The 20,005-nt window shown below is 39.4% G+C and overlaps 1 protein-coding gene across 2 annotated transcripts in view; it reads left to right on the top strand.

The window, feature by feature from the left end:
- NTRK3 (neurotrophic receptor tyrosine kinase 3) overlaps nt 1-20,005 on the top strand; it is a 449,021-nt gene that overhangs the window by 372,369 nt on the left and 56,647 nt on the right. For both annotated transcript variants that reach the window (XM_027852115.1, XM_027852116.1), the window contains 3 exons: nt 1,462-1,592; nt 14,776-14,948; nt 18,312-18,555. In XM_027852115.1, the coding sequence (XP_027707916.1) occupies nt 1,462-1,592; nt 14,776-14,948; nt 18,312-18,555 (548 nt within the window). The remainder of the gene's footprint in view (nt 1-1,461; nt 1,593-14,775; nt 14,949-18,311; nt 18,556-20,005) is intronic.

The following is a 20,005-nucleotide window of genomic DNA, read 5'->3' on the forward strand; positions in this document are numbered from 1 at the left end:
ACACACACACACACACACACACACACACACACACACACACGCACACCCTCAACTCTGGGAAAAAAAACCCAACTTGCTTTTATGAAAACCTTTGGAAGGGTCATTTTGGAGCAGGCTGGAAATAGCTAATGCTATATGCAAATGCCACTACCCCTGAATCCTTCCAGATGGGTCATCTGTCCATCAGTCAGTCAACAAGCACTTATCAAGCTCTTAGTATGTGCTAGGCACCAGAGTGCCTGGGGATACCGAGCTCTGGGGATATAAAGGCAGCTCTACTTTGAACTTATTCTAGGCAAGTGTTAAAAAAAAAGTCATAAAATATTAGAGTTGAGAACATGGAGGTCATCTAGAGCAACCCCTGCATGCAGCATGAAATCTTAAGGCAAAGGAACAATAGTAATGTTTTCATAACTCATTCTAAAAGGACTTTGGAATGAAACTAAAAAAAAAAAAGATAACCACACACACACACACACACACACACACACACACATCTTTACTTCCCGTCACATTTTCTGTAGCTCACCTGGGACTACCTGACATGTCCTCTGCTGTCAGTTCTATTTCCATGCCCAAGTCATATGAGATGTGCCTCTTGCTTGATCTTGTAACATAATAATATTAATATAGATCTCTAATGGGCTTCTGCCTACTGAACAATTAATGAAAAGGTCAATGGGTATTCCCTGTGGATGTATCTTTCATTACAAGACCTGTTCCTACCGCAATCTCATTGTAGCATTCTTTGGAAACAAGTTGTGGGGAGGTGGGGATGAAAGTGGCTTCCTGTGGGGCTTTAATTAACTGGTTAAATGATTTGGAACAGTAACAGTCCCTTATATTTATCTAGGGCCTTTCTCTGAGAAGCTCATGAGGCTTTCCTTACCAGAAGCTTAGCCATCTTCTTCTCCACCCCTCCCAGATGGTAGGGAATAGTCAAATGATAAATTATCCCTTTTAGAGATCAGGCTTGACCTGCTTAAAGACTTACAGCAAATCTGGTATGATTTGGAGCCCAAAGTGTTGCTTCCATCTCTAGGCCCAAGCACCATGCTGCCACATCATTCTTGTAGAAAATGATGAAGAAGGTGATGATGAAGGCGAGGATTGATCGACTGAAGATAATTTATCTTTTATGTAGCTCACATTTACATAGCTCTTTAAGGATTTTTGACATGCTTCTCCTAACAACACTGAAATGGGTAGTTTAGGAATAATTTTACCTATTTTTATTTTATAGTTTATATATGTATATATATATATACATAATTTTATATTTGAATTTTATAGTTGAAGAAATAGGATCAGAGTGGTTAAAGTGTTTGTCCATGGTCACACAGCTTGCACAGTAACAGGGTTTGGACTTAAATGCAAATCTTCTGACCTCAAGATTCCAAGACTTAGCACAAATGTATAGGATTGAACCCTCCTTATTTCCTCCCTTTCTTCCATCTGCAGATGTCCAGCACATTAAGAGGAGAGACATTGTGTTGAAGAGAGAACTGGGGGAAGGAGCTTTTGGGAAAGTATTTCTGGCCGAGTGCTACAACCTCAGTCCAACCAAGGACAAGATGCTGGTGGCAGTGAAGGTGAGTCCCAGAGGCATGTGGAAGCAAAGCAACAGTGCTGGCTAAGAGCCCAAGGAGAGGGAGGAAAACCACTTTCTCCATTACAGGATATTGTGCTAAATTGATTGGGTTACATGGAATTGAAGGACCTTGCCTCAAAGTCATTTGATTCTCCCCATCTCCAAAGTACTTCTTTCCTTTGGAAACAACCAGGGGGTATTGACATATGACACCACAGTGGGTACAGCATGAAAAGTGGATCCAGAACTGAACATGGAAGCCCTTAACTGGGAGCTGGGTACTTGGGGCTTGCTACTTGTTCCAAGCCCTGACTCTCTTCCATTTTTCTTCTTCCTTGTCTTTGTCCTTACTGAGCAGCTTCATTGACAGAGCTGAAATGAAAAGTCTTAGTGATAGAAAACCAACTTGTTATGAGATGAGCTTGTAGCATCTGCCATCTGCATGGTATCTTTGGGGTCCCAGCGTTTCTCACTGGAATGTATCTCCCACCATTTCCCCCCACATATCAACCTCCTTATGGGTGCCAAGGTCCCAATGGGAGTTTTCCTATTCACTGAAAAGCTACACACATTTAGGAACATGTATCCAGCTACCATCTGTGGTAGAGGCAATGGATGCCATTCACATTCACTCAGAGCAGCAGTCGTTTTGTGTTTCTATAGCTTTGGGAAAAGTGACCTCTGGGTTTTACAAAACTCAAATGTGTTGTAGAAATGGGATATGCCTAAAGCAGAAGCTACGTGGAAAATCCTTCCATGTTGGGGTTGGGCCCTCGTGAGATCAGAGAAGGAGCTAGAGATTTGGGAAAAAGCAGGATAATAAGGTGTGTGTGTGTGTGTATGTGTATGCATGTGTGTGTGTATATCTGTGACTCTGTATATAAGTGTGTGTGTGTGTGTGTGTGTGTGTGTGTTTGTAGGCTAGCAGTAATCTATTTCCCTTCCTGTGTTAACTTGAAGAATCATGTTATCTTTCTGGGTGTCAATTTCTTCCTTTGCAAAATGAGAGGATTGGACTAGATGAATCTTAAAAAAAGAGCATTCTGAAAAGGATTCAGAGGCAGAAGCCCGGGGTTCACATCCTAGATATGCCACTTACTCATTGTTCAAATCACTTCACTTTCTAGGCCTTAGGAAGGCAGGTAACAAGTATTTATTAAGCACTTAACATGTTCCAGGCACTGTGCTAAGTGTTGGACATACTAATGCAAGCAAAAGGGAATACAGTTCCTGACCTTAAGAAGGTTACATTCTTATGGAGGAAGATAACACATAAAAGGAACATGAAAAGTGGGGTGGGAGGGAGAGAAGATAGCCATGCAGGGGCAGGGTGGAGAAGTCTGGACATTTGGAAGTACAGCCAAGAAGGAAATGAATCATAGGCAGACTGGGATGGTCCCTAAGATGGAGGCCCCTGGTAAGAAGTCACCAGTGGGAGAAGGGGCCAGTTACATGACTTTAACCCTTCCTTCCTCCCTTCCTTCCCTCTCTTTCTTATTTTCTTTCCCTCCCTCTATTCTTTCCTTTCTTTTTTAATCTTTCTCTTCTTCTCTTTCCTTTTCTTCTTTCCTTCTTTCAATCAACAAGTATTTATTGAGCACTATGCTAGTCTAAAGTCTGTGGATACAAAGAAAAAAGCAAAAATCCCCCTGCTCTTGATGAGTTTACACTCTAATGGGCAAATGCCCAGTATTGGTTGACTTTGAAAATGACAGTTGCATTTTTATACTCACAGAAATATTATTGTTGATGTTCAGTCATTTCCAGTCCTGTCTGACTCTTTGTGACCCCATTTGGTATTTTCTTGGGAAAGATACTGAAGTGGTTTGCCATTTCCTTCTCCAGTTCATTTTATACCTGAGGAAATTAAGGCAAACAGGGTTAAGTGGATTGCCCAGGGTCACACAGCTAGTAAATGTCTGAGGCTGGATTTGAACTCAGGAAGATGAGTCTTCCTGACTCAAGGCCTGGCACTGCACCACCTAGCTCCCATACTCATAGAAATACAATGCCTTCTCCCATATCCTTCTCCCACAGTCTCCAAGAGACTTTTCTTTTTCTTTTTTTTTTTTTTTTTCAGCTGTGGAGTAGGAAGCAGGGGATCTCAGAGCCACGAGACTTTGAATTTTCCTACCCATCTAGTCAATGCCCTATTAGAGTTGTCAAGGTCCTTTAGAAATGGCTTCTCACTCTGTTGTGAAGTACGAGTTTTAGACAGTTTCTGCCTCACTCATAAGTTTTTCACTTCTGTGTGGTTTTTGTGAGAAAAAAATGGTATCAAATCCTCCCCACGCAGGAGCAATGGGACACCAAAGATGCTGTGCATATGGGAGTGGTTACATCCTCATCTCCTAATAAACAAGCTAGTTTGCTATCACTGTGACCTTTTCACCAGCCCTTCTAGGTCATCTGTCAATTTAGGTTAGAGTGGATCACGAAAAGAGGAAGAGATTCAATACTTGAAACAAGTGGTGACCTCAGAGCTTCCAGACCAAAATCTTTCTCCAGAACTTTGATTGGTCCTCCTTCAGAGCAATTTTCTATCTTCATAGAATCATGAATAAGACTACACTTTTAAAAAACTATGAGTGTGAATCCATTGGCAAGCCTTTATTAAATATTGAGTAAATTCTCAATATAACCATTACTATTATTTATATAGCACTTAAAATTTACAAAGTACTCTCATTAAGTGTTTAATAATAACCATAATAATAAAAAATAAAATATTATAAAATGAAAAATGCTGAAATATGTAGAACAAATTAGTTTCCACAAAACACTTTCCTCACAAAAGCACTGTGAGGTAAGAAGTGTATTATTATCACTATTTTATAGATGAGGAAATTGAGATTCAGAAAAAGCTAAGTGACTTGTTCACTACTGAAATATGAGGTTGTGCATAATTGTGTTATTGTGGATTTTCAAGTGTGACCATAAAAAATCTGTGAATGTTTAACAAATATAACTGAATCCAAACATATAGGTGAGCACTGTCCTCTTCAAAGTAGTCCCCTTGCAAGGGTGCTGCTACCTTTGCATGAAATACATCTGGTACTTTTTTGGGAGTTAGGGTAATCACAGGAACATAGACTTGAGAGGGGGCGACTATAAAAGTGATCTAGTTCAACCCCTTCATTTTACAGATGAGGAAACTGAGGCACAAAGGAGGGAAGTGTCTTGCCCAAGGTCACATGGATAGAGCTGGGATAGAAATCTAGGTTCTTTGACTCCAGACCCATCGTTCATCATGCTATATTATGCTGGAATGCATATTCTTAAATGCCCTCAGTGGTGACAAATCATTGGTCTTTGAGAGTAGTTTTGATTTTTTTGAATCTGTCAAATAGCAGTTTTATCCTTGAATAACATAAGCAATCACATTGAGCTTCAATTAAAAAGCATGAAGTGCCTTACATTAATAAAACTTCCCAATGGGTATTCCACAAGTAATCTAAGCCATGACAGACAGCGTCATTGAGAGAAATTGGTAACCTCCCAAGGAAACTACTAAAAAGAAGATTGTATTCTTATGGAGGGATGAGTTCTGGCTTGTTTATTTGTAAAAAATGATCACTTTATAATCACACAATGCATAAGTGCTATGGATATCCAAAGGGAGGCTCACATGAGGGAGACCTAAATCAATAAGACATGGAAGCCTTTGATTATGGTGATGCTCTCCACAGGTAGAAGCTCTCATTAAAAAACACAGGGATTCTTGCCTATGACACATATAGCATTTAATAGCTTTTCAGCTAGGAATGAGCAGATCCCTTTTTGCTCAATCACCAGAACCTCTTTTCAAGCCTTTGGTGGTCTCTCAGACATCCCTTGGCTCCACTGAACTTTACTTAGCTTGCCAAAAATTGCATTGTTTCCACTGCATATTAAATAAGAGTAGAAAATTGTTTGCTGCTCAGCTATCTCTCCTTCTTTCTTGGATAGAAAAGCTTATGGAGTTCAGCTAATGGCACTGGCAGTTGACTTTGAGCTGTGTAGGAGATTAATTCCTTTTATAAATCAAAAGAGTCTGTTTGCTTCTCTCCTTCCCACACACTCTACTCCAATGCATGCAGCATGTGTGTGTGTGTACATGTCATGTACACATTTGAATATTTCCAAAGATCCATGATTTCATCAGTACAGATACTCACTCCACTGATGCAGATTATAGACGGTGTTATTTTTAATTTAAGTTTTTTTCTATGCTTCATTTTCCATTAATAGTTACTGACATTCAAATAAACACAAGTAAAAAATGATTCTACACAAAACCATATACTCCAAGTTGTTTACAGTTTGTTTCAAAATATGTATATTAATTTTTAACAAAATAATAACAAAAGCACCCTGTTTGTTCCATACAACTTCTGTTCTCTTTTTCTTCCATGGATATTCTCAGATTTTATCACTATTATTATTATTATTCCTTTAACAATGTGTTCTCATAATGTTTTCTTCACTCTGTATCCCACTTCATATAAATCTCAAGACAATAATTCTTCATGAGCTTCCATGGCCCAAAAAAAAAAAAAAAGAAAAAAGAAAAAAAAATCATCACTTAGAGGCCAAGCTTCTGTAGATGAACCTTTCTAAATTTCGACAGGATACTTTTCTGATGACACATACCAATAGCCCATTTCTAGGGGACTTTCTAGTTTGGCAGGATTTACTAGAATTTGTGTTTTTAAGAAGCCAAGGACACCTCTGTGCCATTATAAAATTTCTGAGGAGGAGCTCAGGATTTTGAGCAGGGAAGAATTATGTTGGAAGTTATCTCATCTACCACCCTTGTTTTAAAAACTGAGACCCAGAGAGATGAAATGACTTGCTCCAAATTATACATGTATAGCAGATCATATGTGTAGCAATCAGGAGCGTCTCTGATTTACTGCACTAGGGCACCTCCCAAGGAGCTAGATATATGCTTTGAAGCAACAATCATGGTTTTATGTTATACACACACACATATACACACATACAATCACAACACATATGTAAGAATTATAGTGATGTTTATATTATATATACATATATATGGAGTATCAGATGAGGAGCAGAAAGAAAATCAGTTTGGCTTGATCAGAGAGTGAGGGAGAATGATTGTTTCTTGAAAGACATGCTGAGACCAGGTTGTAAAGAGTTTTAAATGGTAAACAGAAGGGACTGTATTTTGTCCCAGAGGCAATAGGGAGTCACTGGAGTTGATGAAGTAGTGGGAGTGACATGGTCAGATCTATATTAAAGGAAAATTATTTTGACAGCAATGTGTAGGATAGACTGGAGTGACGAGAAATTTAAGGAAGGGAGACCTATCAGGAGGCAGTTGCAATTATGTAGTTGAGAGGTGATAAAATAGCAACACATCCATGTACTGAGAAAATTTAAAATTCATTGTCCCATGCAAAATCACATCCTAACCAAAGAAAGCAAAACAGAAAGAAACATTTAAACACACACACACACACACACACACACACACACACACACACACACACAATGACTCAAAGGAATTATTAACTGATGAAAAAGTATATTTCCCCCCCCTTTTTTTTTGCAAGGCAATTGGGGTTAAGTGACTTGCCCAGAGTCACACAGCTAGTAAGTGTTATGTGTTGGAGGCCGGATTTGAACTTAGGTCCTCCTGACTCCAAAGCCAGTGCTCTCTCCACTGCACCACCTAGCTGCCCCAAGAATATGTACTTTTTTTTTTCAAGAAACTAGTAACTTTTTTTATGATAATTTTTATTTATTTTTTCGTTTTCAACATTTACTTCCACAAGATTTTGAGTGCCAAATTTTCACCCCATTTCACCCCTCCCCCATCCCAAGATGGCATGCATTCTGAATAGTCCTTCCCCTAGTCTGCCTTCCCTTCTATCTCTCCCCCCCCCTTATCCCCTTCCCCTTCAATTTTCCTATAGGGCAGGATGAATTTCTATACCCCATTTCCTGTATTTCTTATTTCCCACTTGCATATGAAAACATTTTTTTTAAACATGTGTTTTTAAAACTTTGGGTTCCAAATTTTCTCCCTTCCTCCCTCCCCACCAACCCTCATTGATAAGGCAAGCAACTAAATATAGGTTATATATGTGCAGTTATGCAAAACACTTCCATAGTAGACATGCTGTGAAAAACTAACTCTATTTCCCTTAATTCTATCCCACCCCTCCATTTATTCTATTCTTTCTTTTGACTCTGACCCTCCTCAGAAGTACTTGCTTCCAATTACCCCCTTTCCAAATCTGACCTCCTTTTTATCATTCCCCTACTCTCTTGTCCCCTTCCCCCCTCCATTTTCCTGTAGGGTAAGACAGATTTCCATACACAATTGAGTGTGCATGTTATTCCCTCCTTAAGTCAAATTCTATGAGAATAAGATTCACTCATTCCCTCTCACCTTCCCCCATTTCTCCTCCACTGTATGAGCCTTCTCTTTTCTGTTTTTTTTTTGTGAGATAATTTACCCCGTTCTACCTCTCCCTTTCTCCTTCTCCTAGTATAATCCTCTCTCATCCCTTAATTTTATTCTCCAGATATGACCTCTTCATCTTCAACTCACTCTGTGCCCTCTATCTATCTATCCATTTATCTATCTAACTATACACACATATAATTTTTTCCCTCCAACTACCCTAATACTGACAAAGGTCTCATGAGTTACAAATATCATCTTTCCATGCAGGAATGTAAACAGTTCAACCATAATAAGTTTCTTATGATTTTCTCTTTCCTGTTTATCTCTTCATGTTCCACTTAAGTCTTATACTTAAAAATCAAATTTTCTATTCAGCTCTGGTCTTTTCATCAAGAATGCCTGAAAGCCCTCTATTTCACTGAATGACCATTTTTTCCCCTGCAGAATTATACTCAGTTTTGATGGGTAGGTGATTCTTGGTTGTAATCCTATCTCCTTTGCCCTCTGGAATATTATATTGCATGCCCTGCGATCCCTTAATGTAGAAGCAGCTAAATCTTGTGTTATCCTGATTGTGTTTCCACAATACTTGAATTGTTTCTTTCTGGCTGCTTGTAATATTTTCTCTTGACCTGGAAACTCTGGAATTTGGCTACAATATTCCTAGGAGTTTTCCTTTGGGGATCTCTTTCAGGAGGAGATTGGGTGGATTCTTTCAATTTCTATTTTGCCCTCTGGTTCTAAAATATCAGGGCAGTTTTCCTTGATAATTTCTTGAAAGATGATGTCTAGGCTCTTTTTTTGATCATGGCTTTCAGATAGTCCAGTAATTTTTAAATTCTCTCTCCTGGATCTATTTTCCAGGTCAGTTGTTTTTCCAATGAGATATTTCACATTGTTTTCTAATTTTTCATTCTTTTGGATTTGTTTTACAGTGTCTTGATTTCTCATAAAGTCACTAGCTTCCAATTGCTCTATTCTAATTTTTAAGGAAGTATTTTCTTCAGTAATCTTTTGGACTTCCTTTTCCATTTGGCCGATGTTGCTTTTTAAGGCATTCTTCTCCTCATTGGCTTTTTGGACCTCTTTTGCCATTTGGGTTAGGCTATTTTTTAAGGTGTTATTTTCTTCAGCATTTTTTTGGGTCTCCTTTAGCAAGCTGTTGACTTGTTTTTCATGATTTTCTTACAAAACTCTCAGTTTTTCCTCTACTTCTCTTACTTGCTCCTCAAAATCCCTTTTGAGCTCTTCCAAGGCTTGGAACTGATTCATATTTTTCTTGGAGGCTTTGGATGTAGGAGCTTTGGCTTTGTTGTCTTCTTCTGGTTGTATGTTTTGATCTTCTTTGTCACCAAAGTAAGATAATATAGTCTCACTCTTTTTACACTGCTTACTCATGATCCCGGCCAATTACTTGAGTTTTAAACTCTTTGTTAAGGTAAAAGTCTGCTTCCAATGTGAAGAGTGTACTGTCCCAAGTTTTGGGGGTTTGTACAGCTGTTTTCAGAGATACTTCTAGGGACCTGTAAATTTTCAGTTCTTCCAAGGTGCTATGATAAGGGGCGAGGTGTTTCCTCTCCAACCCCATACAAGCTCCACTGCACCAGCATTCCTCCTCACCCCAGGACCGCCCCTCAGAACTGTGACCCAGATCCAAGCACAGGTAAAGCAAGAGATTCCTGCCTCACCACTGGCAAAGAGATCCCTGCAATCCCCCTCTGATCAGTCACTCGATTCCCCCTCAGTTGGTGGGCGAGAAGTTCAGGAAACAGCCGAGGCCCTGGGGGTGGCTGAGACCTAGCTCCTTCTCTCACTGCAGGCACAGACTTTTCCCACTGACCTTCCAAGATGTTTTTGGTGTTTGTGGGTTGAGAAATCTGGAAACCGCCACAGCTGCCCGCGATTCAGTCCTCTGAGGCCTGCTCCAGGGTTGCTGCGGCCTCCGCGCCCACGCCAAACTGTGCTCCTCTCCCAGCCCAGTGCAATACACCTTTCTGATCAACCATCCAGGCTGTCTTGGGCTGGAAATTTGTTTCACTCTGTCTTTTTGTGGGTTCTGCTTCTTTAGAATTTGTTTAGAGCCATTTTTATAGGTATTTGGAGGGGTTTGGGGAAAGAGATCAAACAAGTCACGGCTTTCCCTCTGCCATCTTGGCTCCGCCCCCAAGAATATGTACTTTTAACACTAATACAATTTCTCTTTTCATCCAACTAAATACCCTTGCTTAATCTGTAAGGCAAGATGAAGTAACATTGGAGGAAATGAAATCAGCCTAAATATAGATGTGTAGAAAGTATTAGGAAACAACCTCTTTCCCCTCTTCTTCCCAAAGTAAGCAGAAAGGGAGGTGGGGATAGTGTAGAAGGCACACTCTTCAAATATTTGAAGGGGGGGTTGTCAGATGGACTAGAGATTATATTTGTTCTGCTTATTTCCTTCTTTTGAGGCAATTGGGCTGGGGACATACAGGTTGTAAGTGTCTGAGGCCAGATTTGAACTCAGGTCCTCTTGACTTCAGGGCTGGTGCTCTATCTACTTCATCACCTAGCTACCCCTCTTCTGGTTTGCCCAGAGGCAGTTGTGTATTGGTAAATGTTTAACAACCAGTTCTTTGGGGGGAAATGTACATGCACTAACTTTTAAGTTTAATCTGAATCATTAACATTTTCTCTATCAATACTAGGCAGTCAACCAAACAATGACTCAAGCCCTGATTTAAAATTTTTGCTGATCCAGAGGTGTAAATGTTCACATTGAAAATTTAACAACCAACTGTCCTGAGCTAGTAGGAACAACAAGGAGCAGTGGAGAGAAATGGCAGAGGCAGATTTTGGTTTATATTGTGGGGGGAAAACATTCTAAGGATAGCGCCATCTAATAGTAGACAGCATGGGCTGACTTTGGAGGGAGTAGATTTACTTCCACTTGATGTATTCAAGTGAAGGCTGGATGGCTCCTGGGAGTAGGAATGAGAGTGAAATTACAGAGGGGACTCTTGGTCAGGTAGAAAATAAGATTATATGGCCTTGGCATTCTCTTCAAATCATGAGATTTGGTAGTTCTGTGAGAACAAGAATGTTGTCACTTGTGAAAGAATCTTCCGAAATTTCAGATGAGGTTATTTGAGAGGCAGGGTGGTATGTTGGAAAATCATTAAACCTGAAAGTAGAAACCCTTATTTGACTACTTACTCACTATGTTAGTAAGATCATTATCCTTGAATTTCAGTTTTCTTGTCTATAAAATGGAATAAATGTACTACCTACCTCATTTGAGTTTTTCTTCTTCTATTTCCTCCCCCTCTTCCTCCTTATTCTTCTACTTCTTCCTCTTCTCCTCTTCCCTCTTTATCATCATCATCATTATCATTATTCTTCAAGTCATTTTCTCGTAATCTCTTTCCCATGGCCATGCAGAAGAACAAAGAAGGAGAAAAGGCAATTTAATAACTTGAATGCTATCCTAAGCCAAAGGATTATGCTGTGATTTTAGATTCCCAGATAGAAAGTCATTGTCCTCTCCTAGTCACCTACATCCCAGTATCAACATTTCTCAGGGAAATGGGACTATTTAAAGCTTAAACCCAGCTTGTTGCCTCTTACTTATTAGTAGTTAGTTGGAATAGTAATAGAGTACCAGATATGGAGTCAGAAAGATCTGAATTTGAATCCTGCCTCAAATAGTCGCTATGTGAGCAAATCATGTAAATTCTCTATGTCTCAGTTTCCTTATGTTAAAATAAGAGATTTACTCTTCATGGCCCCTAAGGTTCCTCAATCTCTAAACCTATGATCTTAATTATAACTGTTAACTCCTCTTTTCAGTAATAATGAAAGTACTTTGCAAGTCTTAGGGGGCAATGTAATGTTGCAAGTCTTAGGGGGCAATGTAATGTAATCTACTATGATTATAATTATCTATTCTTCAAAGCATACACATTTGAGGTTTCAAGCCTAGGTAGTATAAAACCCATTTTGATGTTAAAATGACATTGATATTGAGCAAAAAAAGAGAAAAAGAGCCAGATGTTTGTTTTGTAAACCCAAGAGAAACTCAGAAATAGTCAACTGCAACACAGCAATAGCCTCAGGGGAGATGGCTGGTACTGTCCAGCCAGGTTCAGTGTGGAAAATAACCAGCTGTTGCCATTTATGTCCATACTGTAAAAAGAAATGACTTAAAGAGATAGGAAAAGGCCTTTTGGTTAACTGACATTTGGTCTGTTTTTTTTCTCTAATAAATTGGACATCTACATAAATCTCCATGCTTACCCCTCCACCTAGGGTGAGTGTTTATGTCAATATCATTATCTATATTGAGATCCATATCTTGATGAATGAATGAAAAAGCATTTTTAAGTGGTTACTATGTGCCAAGCACTGTGCTAAGTGCTGGGGATATGGATACAAGACAGCAACATAGTCCCTTCCCTCAAGGAGTTGTGGGGTTATGGAGGAGTGTTGTGAACAAGGAAGATAGAGATAATGTTGATGGGAGTCATAGGGTAATTAACTTATTAGGAATGGTAGCAGTGATGTAATTACTCTTCTTAGGCGTAGAGTAAGAAAGGGAAGAGGAGAGAATGGGCATGAAGTAACATGGCGTGGAGATGTTCAGGAATTAGCATGGTGGGCTTGGACCCAAGCATGCTAGGATTCAACATTCAGAAGTCTGTGGTCATAGGGGTAGGTATTTGAGTTCAGAGCTGGAAATGATGGCTGAAATGTAAGTGGCATGGTACTGAAATTCAGAGAAGTAGCACTATGGATCTGATACCTGCTAGCTGTGTGATTCTGGTTAAATCACTTAACCTCTCAATGTCCAGGCAAATCTCCAGGACTATAACTTTTTTTAATGATAGTTTATTTTTTTCCCCAATTACATGTAAAAACATTCATTTTTTAAAATTTTGAGTTCTAAATTCTCTCACTCCTATCCCTCTCCCTCCCTGAAATGGTAACTAATTTGATATAGGTTATACATGTGCAATCATACAAAATGTTTCCATATTTGTCATGTTGTGAAAGGAACAAAGACAAAAAACCCACAAGAAATAGAGAAAGTGAAAATAGTATTCTTTGATCTGCATTCAGACTCCATTAATTCTTTTTCTAGAAGTGGATAGCATTCTTCATCATGAGCCTAGAACTATGACTTGAAGAGCATTTGATGTTCTGTATTGATAGGAGTTCCTCACCAGGCATTCCCTATACCAATGAGATCAGAGGGTTTGGTAAAAAAAATTGTGTCTGTGTGCATCTACATATACATATAGGTATACACATACATATAAACATATAAATATGTGGGTGCGTATGTGTGACTACATGTGTATACAAATGCAAATATACACAAGATATATAAATCTGTCAAATCATCCCAATAGGCAGTTGCCTATTCTGCCTACTTGCATAAAGCTAGCACTATATTTAATAATACTGGCTATATAGCCAATGTATGCTTAACAAATATTTGTTGAATGAAAGAATATCTGAAAATGATTTAGTATGTTACCTCTACCAGATAACAATTACATTTTAACAGGCCTTTATCCAAAGGAACAGTGTGGGAATTTCAGACACTTAACACAGGAGAGATGGGAAAGATATTTTTGGTCAGCATCTGTCAAATCATCCCAATAGGCATTTGCCTCTTCTGCCTACTTGCAAAAAATCTGGCCCTCTGTGCAATGAAAGCAGAGGAAATACACTCATCTGCCATTAGTTCATTGTGTGACCTTCAATGAGTCATGCCAACCCTTTGGCTTCATTTGCTTCAGTTGTAAAATGAGGCAGTGGATTAGATGAAAAGTAAAGTACATTATAGCTTGACAATTCTGTGATTCTATTAAGGTTCATTTTAATCAAGCAGAATGATGAAAAATAGAGAAATCTCCATGTTGCCCCAGTTTTCGCCAGCCTAAAATTTTGTGGTAGATCCACTTCCTTTTTCTAGTATTTTTTTTCATCCTCATTCCCTTCCCACTCCCCACATCAACATTTATCCACGTTCTTAGATTCCCACTGACCCTCTTGAAAGGCCAAGAGAACATAAGGCTCTTCATCGGATGTAGAAAATGGGAAACAAAACTAGAAAACACTGTTAATGTTCCTCTGTAGATCCTTGTGGGCCTAAAAATAAAACATATGAAAGGCCAAAGCAGAGACTTTGATACAGTGAAAAGACCTCTGTCTCTGGAGTCAAAGGGCATGACTTCAAAGTCGCCTAACCTCTATGGGCCTCAGTTTCTTCATCTGTAAAATTCAGGGTTTGGATTAGGAGGCTCCTGAGGTCTCCTCTAGTTCAAGATAGGTGATCCATTTCATATCTCATTTCTTACATATCAACCTACAGACTAACCTATAAAGTAATTCTAATGGATGCAGCTTTTGCAAATGAGAGATCTAGGTTCTGTTCCTAGTTGGTTATGTGTCCATAGGTAATTGTGTTTTGTCTCAATTTGTTTCCCTGTCAAATGAGAACTAGTACCTTGGTGCATCTTTGGGAGGAGGGAAGCATTCAATAAGTGGATAGTTTGAAATCTGGCAGTAAAAATGGCAAATGGTCATGATGGTAAAGGGGAAAGACTACACACCTTGTCATTGTGATTCGAGTCCTACCTTTCTTAGCCAATATCTCAGTATGTGTTATTTCTTTAGGGTCTATGAGTTAATGGTACTGTGATGGATACTCTTCAGCATATAAAACAGACATGGTCTCTGGTTTCTAGTGGTTTATAGTCTGTGTCCTACCATGTAGGCCTTGAAAGACCCTACCTTGGCTGCACGTAAGGATTTCCAGCGAGAGGCAGAACTACTCACCAACCTACAGCATGAACACATTGTCAAGTTCTATGGTGTATGTGGAGACGGTGATCCCCTCATCATGGTCTTTGAGTACATGAAGCATGGAGACCTCAACAAATTCCTCAGGTAAGCAAGAGCCCCATTGGGATCATATTCTGGGAGGGTGGGCCACTTGGGCTCTGACCTCATAATGGTCCCAAAATCTTGACCGAGAACACCAGGTGATAGGAAATGGGAGACAAAACAAATCTTTCTCCAAGGCTACCTCCATTTGGCAGTGATGTGTTATCACTCTGGAAAGGTCATCCCAGAACTCGTCCCAAATTTCTGTCTAAATCCAGAAAATAATTGGAGAAGTTAAGAGTAATCATTGTTCTCACTTTTCATTCTATTCCCTGATTCCAAGAAGAGACCAAAAGAAAGAGTCTCAAAATGGTAAAAAAAAAAAAAAGTTATTGTTATTATTGTTATTGTTATTATTATGATGATTAGCAATATTTATCATAGTATCTAGTAAAGAACCAGGGTCTTGAAATAAGCATATTCTGGCTTCATTTCTTGACCTTGATCTCCAGGTTTTTTTGGAGGAGAAGTTGTTGTTATTGTTGTCTCAGTGTTCCCATCTGCAAAATGGGGATAAAAATTCCTCCCTTCTTTCCTCTTCCTTCTATCATCACTATCCTAGTCCAAAGGATTATTTGATGGTGAGTAAGAATTTTAAAGTGACAAACTAATCATGGAAAAGGAATCATAAGAAGAAGGACTATTTGTATTAGTTTAGACTTTCTTGACCTCTTACTTTAAAATAAGATAAATAAATCAGGGCCCAGAATGGGAAACACCTAGGTATTTTAAGTCCTTAGAGTTTCCTGTTTGGTACCATGTCAGACCTTAGGGCAATTAGAAGCTGAAGAGGTGAGGTTTTCTTCCCTAAAAAGGCAAGATATGCCAAATCAACATGTGAAGGTGAAATTTGATACTCAGTATCACAGTTCTTTTCCTTTACCCCAATATAGCTCTCTTTTCTTTTCTTCCCACCTCTAAATGTTCTAGCTCTAGTGCGATATGTATATCTGAGAGCAGTTACAGAGGACAGATGCAGCCATCAGCATGTGGCACTATTTATCTTAGTCCTTATTGGCTTGTACTAGTGTATATGGAATTCAGTATCTGTCCATTTTCTTGCCCTTCTGAACAAGCACATGCTTTCCAATGGAAGAAGCTGAGTGTCCCCAACTTGGAGCCTACCTTGCCCCAGTCCCCACCTAGACTCTTTGTATAAACAAATTCTGAATTAGAGATCAAGCTTCTGAGAGAACAAGGTTTGTAGAAGCCTTTAGTCAATGCAGCAGCAAAGTATAATGCATTTTGGCTTGAAGTAACTAGGTTGTATATCTTGACCTGAGGTGTCATTCATGGGTATTACCTGGAAGAAAATTCATATTCAGGAGGCATAAAAGTCTGGAAATATAATAGTTAATGGGGGAAATGGTCATGGGTTGATGGAATTGAAAAATCTTTGGACTTGACATTATAATTTGGGTTACCTATTGGTCACAGGGGAAAGTGGGGAGGATTTAAAGTATTGATCTGACTTCTTTTGATATAACTCCTTAGGATTTTCTGTGGCTTAAAGTCTTTTGATCTTTTTGTCTCCATAGAGGAACATCTTCCCCTGATATTTAGGATATTGAGCTAGGAGTACATTTGAGTTCAGGCATTATTTCTGTCCGACTAAGACAAGACTTGTCTCTATGCTCACATTTTCCCAGGGTAAAAGAAATGTATTCCATTTTCAACCACATCCCATCTGCAAGAGATCTCAACAATCTTTGATGCCCTTTATATCTCTGGCAAGGCTTGCCATAGGCTTTGCTGTGGCTGTTAACAGGCCTAAAACTAGGGAGGAGGGCTAAAGAGAGAGTAAGAAATGAAGTAGGAGAAAAAGAAGAATAGGGAAAAGGAGGTAGAGGGGAAGAGAGAAATAGGGGAGGAAATGTCACCAATGCCATAGGTTGTCTCCTCCTTCTCTCTAAAGTGATCAATATTCCTTAGAAGAAAGTGGTTAGAGAAAGGCAAAATAGAAGGAAATAATGATGCCTTAGCATAAGAACTCCTTTTGGAATCTGGTGATAGGCTCCAAGGAAACTGACAGATAACCAAGTTCTAAATGTGTGTTATTTCTGCTGCTAGAGAGACGTGTCTGGGAGGCAATAATGTACAATATTAATGAGAGCACAACCTGCTCTCAGAATCAGTAAGGACTAGTTTTCCAACTTTACCTTTCCAACGTTTGGGACTTTTGCCTTAAAGGCCTAGGTGGGTTCCAAACTGAGCTTCATCAGTCTCTCCTCCCATTTTACATCCATCAAGGAAGAAAAGCTCCGTTATTCTTGACTTCCCCCGAATCCTGGTGTCACTCAGGCTGGAATACCCTGACCCTTCTCTGGAGAAAGCCAACTATTTCCTTATGCAATATAAATATTAACAACAACAACAACAACAATCCTACTAAAATAATAATAATAATGATAACAATAACAATAATAAATCTTTACCATCTAACACTTTTCCCAATACTAAAATAATATGATTTCATGCATGATTTCTCAATCTAGTCCTTGCAGATCTCAATGGAAGGTGGAAACTTGATGAAAGTAGGGCACACGTGTGTATACTGTGTTTTTGTAGTGAAGATGACCCTCTGGTCTCCACAACTATTTGCAATGAGGATGGGGAAGGAAGAGTTGTGATTTTCTGCTAACATCAACTCTTTCTCAAGCTTTCAGTGGAATGGGGAGGGTCAAGACAGCATAAGACAATAAAATAAATTTGTCTGAGTTTAATGACACCTTTCAATAGAAATTGGAGAAGCAGTAAAGTGACCTGAAGGTTTGCTCTGCACAGGGGCTTCCAGCCTACAGCTTCATAAATAAAGTCCCTGAATTTTATTACTGCTCATTGGCCTCATGGAGAAGAGAATGAACAATAAAGTGACCAGTTTGACAGGGGTGAGGCATTATAATAGGAAGTCCTAGACTGGGTTGGTAGTGGAGAATGTTGGGCCAAGCTCGAGCCTTCTTCCTTGGATTCACAGACTTTTTCCTGTCTGTTTTCCCTGCTCCCCAAAGGCTCCCTATCCCTATGTCCTGTATTAGAATAGTAGGAGATCTCCATGTTCTAGGCTTGGAAAGTACTGGTAACTCTCCTAAGCCATTGGTGAGATACTACAAGAAGCAGGGAATTGACTCTTGGGAGTTGGTTTAGTCATAATGAGTCAAAAGACAGAAGCCAAGTAGATGATCTTTGTATAGATTTCCTCTTGAACTGACCTATAATGGAAGACTTGGAGAACAAATAGGTTGAAAGGGGAATTTTTTTTTTTACCATCTCAAAGAGACAATCCAAAGACTGGCGAATTTAGGTTGCCTTTTCTTCTGCCCCTTATGCATTCTCTCTATTCCTTCTCTTTTTTTCTATTTCTTACAGGGCTCATGGCCCAGACGCTATGATCCTGGTAGATGGACAACCTCGCCAGGCCAAAGGAGAGCTGGGTCTGTCCCAGATGCTACACATTGCCAGCCAGATTGCCTCTGGCATGGTATACCTTGCCTCACAGCATTTTGTCCACCGGGATCTGGCCACCAGGAATTGTTTAGTCGGAGCCAACTTGTTGGTGAAGATTGGAGACTTTGGGATGTCAAGAGATGTCTATAGCACTGACTACTACAGGGTAAGGCAGCTTTCCTTAGCAGGGAACCAGCAAGAGGGTAACTCAGCAAGCTCTAGAGTGATGTTATTGGTGAAGTGCTATTCATCTCTGTGCATATCTGTCTTTGTCATGTGTTCTCTCCCTCTGTCACTTTGATGTGTTTGTAACAAACACAACCATACCCACAGGTAAATTCGCATTGATAAGCCTTATTAATTTGGCCAATTTTATCTCTGTTAAAACTTGTTTACTTGTATACCTTCATATTCTCTCATGGACACTTTCCCTCATCACATCCTTAGCCCCAGACTGGCAGCAGCTCATGTTCCTTTCCCTTAATTGCATCTCATGCTTATCCCTTCATGCACGCACACACACACACACACACACACACACACACACACACACACAAAGAGCTACTCTATAGCAGCACCATTTCTCATATGTGCCCACCCCTGTCTTTGATATAAACTAGCTCTAAAAGGATCTGTTCCCAATGGTAGGACTTCATTCCATCTCCAAAGAATATATTGACAATCACCAAAATGCAAAGGAATGTAACAAGGATGATTAAAGACTAACAGAACATGACTGATAGGAGGAATTAAAGAGAGCTTAATGTATACAGTTGAGAGGAAAGATAACCAAGAGAGTGTTTGCCAGTTGGTTATTTACCATGGAGAAGAGTGAAGGTTAGACTTTGGGAAACATTTTTTGGACTACAATTGAAGGCAAGGCTTCTTCTTCTTTTACTTCTTCTTCTTCTTCTTCTCCTTCTTCTTCTTCTCCCTTTTTCTTCTATGTAGTGATTCATTTTTTTCAGTCCTCACAGATGACTTTCATAGGGCTTTCATGATCCTTTGCTGAAAAAGTCATTGAGACTTTATGACATTAATTTGGTTAAATCTGAAAAGGTCATTTTTGCTGTGGAAGGAAAAGATTTACACACTACTTCAGAAAAGTGGAAAGAGGCTGGTAACAGGAAATCAGATGAGATAGCTAAAAAATTCTTTGGAGATAGCTACTGCCACAGACAGATGTACATCAGGGTAGCACAGACAATATTGGACTCAGAATAAAACAACTCGGATTCAGATTCCAGCCTGGGACCTACTGGCTGTGTGACCCTGGGCAAGTTCCTTCATCTCTCAGAGAGTTAGATTTGTTTTGTTTTTGTTTTTCTTTTCCCTTAAAATGAGGAGGTTGGCCTATATGATCCCTAGGGCTCTTTCCTGCTCCAACATCTTGTGCTTTTGTGGTTTATTATAGTGATTTTGCGTATTGGTTATATGTGTTTATTGGGAAAGGGGAGTGGATGAAATGGAAATGTAAGGAGTGTGTTGGGGAGGAGTGGTTTCAAGTTTTATGAGATGGGGGATCACTGGTTTCATCTTCTGTGTGGGCTGTGGGTGATTGCACTGTGTGTAGCTAACACAAAAATTCCCAGATGCATTTTGTGTTCCTATCCCAA

Source organism: Vombatus ursinus, unplaced genomic scaffold (genome assembly GCF_900497805.2).
Source record: "Vombatus ursinus unplaced genomic scaffold, bare-nosed wombat genome assembly UNPS02009205.1, whole genome shotgun sequence".
NCBI classification, from domain to species: Eukaryota; Metazoa; Chordata; class Mammalia; order Diprotodontia; family Vombatidae; genus Vombatus; species Vombatus ursinus.